This window comes from Mandrillus leucophaeus, unplaced genomic scaffold (assembly GCF_000951045.1).
Source record: "Mandrillus leucophaeus isolate KB7577 unplaced genomic scaffold, Mleu.le_1.0 Scaffold270, whole genome shotgun sequence".
NCBI lineage: Eukaryota > Metazoa > Chordata > Mammalia > Primates > Cercopithecidae > Mandrillus > Mandrillus leucophaeus.
Window position 1 is genome coordinate 931,193 of NW_012102810.1, and position 4,590 is coordinate 935,782.

The window sequence follows — 4,590 nt, forward strand, 5'->3', positions numbered from 1 at the left end:
TAATCTAACATTTCCACGCCTTGGATTTTCCACCTGCAAAAAGGATAGTAACAGCAGCTATCTCGCAGGCTTGTTCTGAGAATAAATGAGTTAAAGTATAAAAGTCTCAGGAAGGCTCACGCTTGTAATCCTAGTACTTTGGGAGGCCAAGGCAGGTGGATCACCTGAGGTCAGACGTTCGAGGCCAGCCTGGCCAACATGGTGAAACCTTCTCTGTACTAAAAATATAAAAATTAGCCAGGTGGCCGGGCACAGTGGCTCAAGCCTGTAATCCCAGCACTTTGGGAGGCCGAGACGGGCGGATCACGAGGTCAGGAGATCAAGATCACCCTGGCTAATACGGTGAAACCCCGTCTCTACTAAAAATACAAAAAATAGCCGGGTGAGGTGGCGGGCGCCTGTAGTCCCAGCTACTTGGGAGGCTGAGGCAGGAGAATGGCGTGAACCTGGGAGGCGGAGCTTGCAGTGAGTGGCGATCGTGCCACTGCACTCCAGCCTGGGCGACAGAGCCAGACTCCATCTAAAAAAAAACCAAAACAAAACAAAAAGAAAAAAAACCCAAAAAACTAGTGGGGCGAGGTGGCGGGCGCCTGTAGTCCCAGCTACTTGCGAGGCTGAGGCAGGAGAATGGTGTGAACCCAGGAGGCGGAGCTTGCAATGAGCTGAGATCTGGCCACTGCACTCCAGCCTGGGTGACAGAGCCAGACTCCGTCTCAAAAAAAAAAAAAAAAATTTAGTCGGGTATGGTGGCATGGACCTGTAATCCCAGCTACTCAGGAGGCTGAGGCAGGAGAATTGCTTAAACCTGGGAGACAGAGGTTGCAGTGAGCCGAGATCATGTCACTTCACTCCAGCCTGGGCAACAGAGTGAGACTGCCTCAAAAAAAAAAAGTCTCAGGAGGAGTGCCTGGCACAGCAAATGCCCACCTGTGCAGAAGTCAAAATTATGACCAGAAATGCTCTGGGATCTACAGACCGAGAGAAGGACTATGATTAGCCCAAATCTGAGAAGTTCAAGAAAGAGAGGCTGGGAAGGCCGGGTGCGGTGGCTCACGCCTGCAATCCCAGCACTTTGGGAGGCCGAGGGGGGCAGATCACGAGGTCAGGAGATCGAGACCATCCCGGCTAACACGGTGAAACTCCATCTCTACTAAATATACCCAAAAATTAGCCAGACGTGGTGGCAGGCGCCTGTAGTCCCAGCTACTCGGGAGGCTGAGGCAGGAGAATGGTGTGAACACGGGAGGCGGAGCTTGCAGTGAGCGGAGACTGTGCCACTGCACTCCAGCCTGGGCGACAGAGCAAGACTCCGTCTCAAAAAGAAAAAAAAGAGGCTGGGAACCAGACAGATTACTCTTGGTTTGATATGCTGTGTAACATGATTACTCATGAAACAAGAGCTTAAAGAGCCCAAAGTGACAGTGTGAATTACCTTGGTCATTCTCAGGCTCTTGTGTTTCACTGTTCGGTGCCCTCCCAGGGTTGCCCAGGGCAGGCTTGGGGGCTGACACAGTGACCGACACTGCGTGAGCTACCTGCGGAAAAGGGCCAGGTAAACGCGGGGGTGTGGGCTGCTGGGGGTGGTAAGGCACACCTGGGGGGCAGACGCGGGAGGAGAGCTGCTGCATGGCGATCATCTCTGGGCTGTCCATCATGGAGTCCCCTCCCTGAAGCCCCCGCAGAGCCTGGGCGGGCGCTCCAAACAAAGAACTGGGTGCTGGCACTGGAGGTGGCTGTAACCGATGTCCAGCAGACTTGCAGGGCGGTCGCAGGTACCCTGTGGAAGGAACTCCATGAGGTAGGAAGCCTGATTGCTCAGTCCACTGGTTGTGGGGGACAGGCGGTCTCATGACCCGGGAATCCATCATGGGACCGAGAGTGCGAGGCTGGTGCGAGGGTCCTGGCCCCAGGTGGGGCTTCTCATCTGGGCCCAAGGGTCCTGGGTTCGTAGCACCGTGGTTCCCATTCCAGACGGCAGAGTGTACTCGATTCAGGTACTTGTACGATCGATACATGTGGCTGGGAGCCATTTCTGAGCTTTCAGGAAAGTCTGGCGGCCGGGCTGGAGGCCCCCCGTGCCGGGGAGGAATGAATCCTGGCTGGAACTGAGCTGGGGCATACACGCTTCCATCCTGACTTGGGCCACTTATCTGCCCAAGCTGCAAGGATCCAGGGTGTGGGCCCATGTTAGAAAGGTGCGTCAGCCCCCCACACATCTGCTTCTCTTCGGGTGTGCCTAGCCTGGGTCCTCGGAGGCTGTTAATTCCAACTGGAGGCTGGCAACAAGAAAAGGCAGCACAGTTAACCAGACTCTCAGAATAAGGCACACTTTGTGACGTGCTTCTCTACGGAAACAGGCTCTTTGGGAAAGGAGGCAATGAACATTGGACCTGGAAAGAGACTTTTTCTCTGAAATGTACCTGTGGGACCCTCTGCACCTGCACCTCCTGAGTAGGCTGCTTACCTGCATGGCGAAAGGCTGACGCTGCTGCACAGGCTCCCCAGGGTGTGGCTCCGGGACACCAGAGCCGTACAAGGTGGCAGGATCTGATCCTCGCAGAGGGCCAAATGTCCCTGGTACTGCTGGCCTCTGCAGCACATTGAGCAAAGCAAGAAGAGGAAAAAGGAAAGGCACAGACCTTAGGTTGACAACAAGGGTTTTCCTGAAGATGAACATTCTACTAAAATAAAACAGATGACTAAACCTCGGCTGGAAACAGGAAGACTGTGAACATATGCGCTCACTCGCATCAGGGCTTGCCTGTGAGCCCGAAGCAACTTCCTTCTCCAGGAGATACTAGATTAAATCAGTATTTCTCAATCTCCTTTTCATTACTCCTCCTCCCAAGGATCCATTTTAGCTGTTTCTCCCCAGTTGCCTGCTACCATGAAATCTTTTTTTTTTTTTTTGAGACGGAGTCTCGCTCTTTCACCCAGACTGGAGTGCAGTGGCGCGATCTCCACTCACTGCAAGCTCCGCAGCCGCCTCCTGGCTTCACGCCATCCTTCTGCCTCAGCCTCCTGAGCAGCTGGGACTACAGGCGCCCGCCACCACGCTTGGCTAATTTTTTTTGTATTTTTAGTAGAGACGGGGTTTCATCGTGTTAGCCAGGATGGTCTTGCTCTCCTGACTTCGTGATCTGCCCGCCTCGGCCTCCCAAAGTGCTGGGATTACAGGCGTGAGCCACTGTGCCCGGCCACTACCATGAAATCTTAATGTTGCAGATATACTGTACATTTATGTACTATATGTATACCTGTGCTTTACACATTAAAGATTACTTTTTTTTTTTTTTTTGGAGACGGAGTCTCACTCTGTTGCCCAGGCTGGGGTGCAGCGGCACGATCTTGGTTCACTGCAAACTCTGCCTCCTGGGTTCAAGCAATTCTTCTGCCTCAGCCTCCTGAATAGCTGAGTAGTGCCACTGTGCTTGGCTAATTTTTGTATTTTTAGTAGAGACAGGGTTTCACCATGTTAGCCAGGCTGGTCTCGAATTCCTGACCTCGTGATCCACCCAGCTCAGCCTCCCAAAGTGCTAGGATTGCAGGAGTGGGCCACGGTGCCTGGCCAGATTATATATCTTTTTAATCCCAATTTTTGCACACATTGAGAATACATAATTCAAATGAGAAAAAGAGGATTTAGAATAAAGGAAGGGCTGAATACAGTGGCTCATGGCTATAATCCCAGCACTCTGGGAGGCTGAGGTGGAAGGACTGCTTGAGGTCAGGAGTTTGAGACCAGCCTAGGCAACATAGTAATACTGTGTCTCTACTAAAAAGTAAACAACATAAAAGAAAAGGAATGAAGGACTCATGGGGAAAAAGATTTCATCCATACACAGAAGTATTTTGTAGGAAGAACCAACTGAATGGCCTTTACATTCCTGTGAACTCACAAACTAGGTTCCTTACCATCTGGTTTAAAAAGGGTGCCTGGCTGGGCGTCCCACCGCAATGCAGGGGATGAGAAAAGCCTCGGCCATTGGAAGTGCCCACCTCCCGCGGGGGCTGTGCGGAGCTGCTGCCCTGTTCGTCCCCAGAAGAGGGGGCTCGGCGTGTCGGGGGCAACGACTTTCCTCCATTCTCCACGGGCTGCTGTTTCCTGCTGGGCCCTTCTGGGTCCCTGGAGCGGGTCCAAACATGGCTCCCACCACTTCGCCCAGCCCGACTCCGTCTCTTCTCCCGCTTTTCATCCTCTCGAATCCAGAATTCTTCATCTGTGTCTCCATCTTCACCAGGAAAATGTTTCATCATGGCCCGATGGAAACACCTCTCTAAATTATCAGACATCTTGGTATACTCTATAGGAAAACAGGAGGATTGACTCCTAGGTATAGTTTATAGAAACTGTTTATAGAAACTATAGTTTACAGAAACTGTTTAAAGAAACTATAGTTTATAGAAACTGACCTACTATATGTCACAAAAGACAATTCTAATAAATAAAAGATGCAACCTGGGTAAACTATGAGTTTAATTCACCTTTAGGGCACATTATATTGCAGAGCTATGGATGCAAGATGCAGAAGACATGGTTTCTATCCTAAGATGCCCAAGGCTGTATGGTTGGGACAGGGCCTCTAGGAC

General features: G+C 51.5%; 1 protein-coding gene across 1 annotated transcript in view; it reads right to left on the reverse strand.

Annotated features, from left to right (window-relative positions):
* CECR2 (cat eye syndrome chromosome region, candidate 2) overlaps positions 1-4,590 on the reverse strand; it is a 70,042-nt gene that overhangs the window by 11,176 nt on the left and 54,276 nt on the right. Inside the window, exons 12-14 of the mRNA XM_011984646.1 lie at positions 3,916-4,304; positions 2,465-2,590; positions 1,433-2,276 (exon numbers count right to left, since the gene is read on the reverse strand). Coding sequence (XP_011840036.1) covers positions 1,433-2,276; positions 2,465-2,590; positions 3,916-4,304 — 1,359 coding nt within the window. The remainder of the gene's footprint in view (positions 1-1,432; positions 2,277-2,464; positions 2,591-3,915; positions 4,305-4,590) is intronic.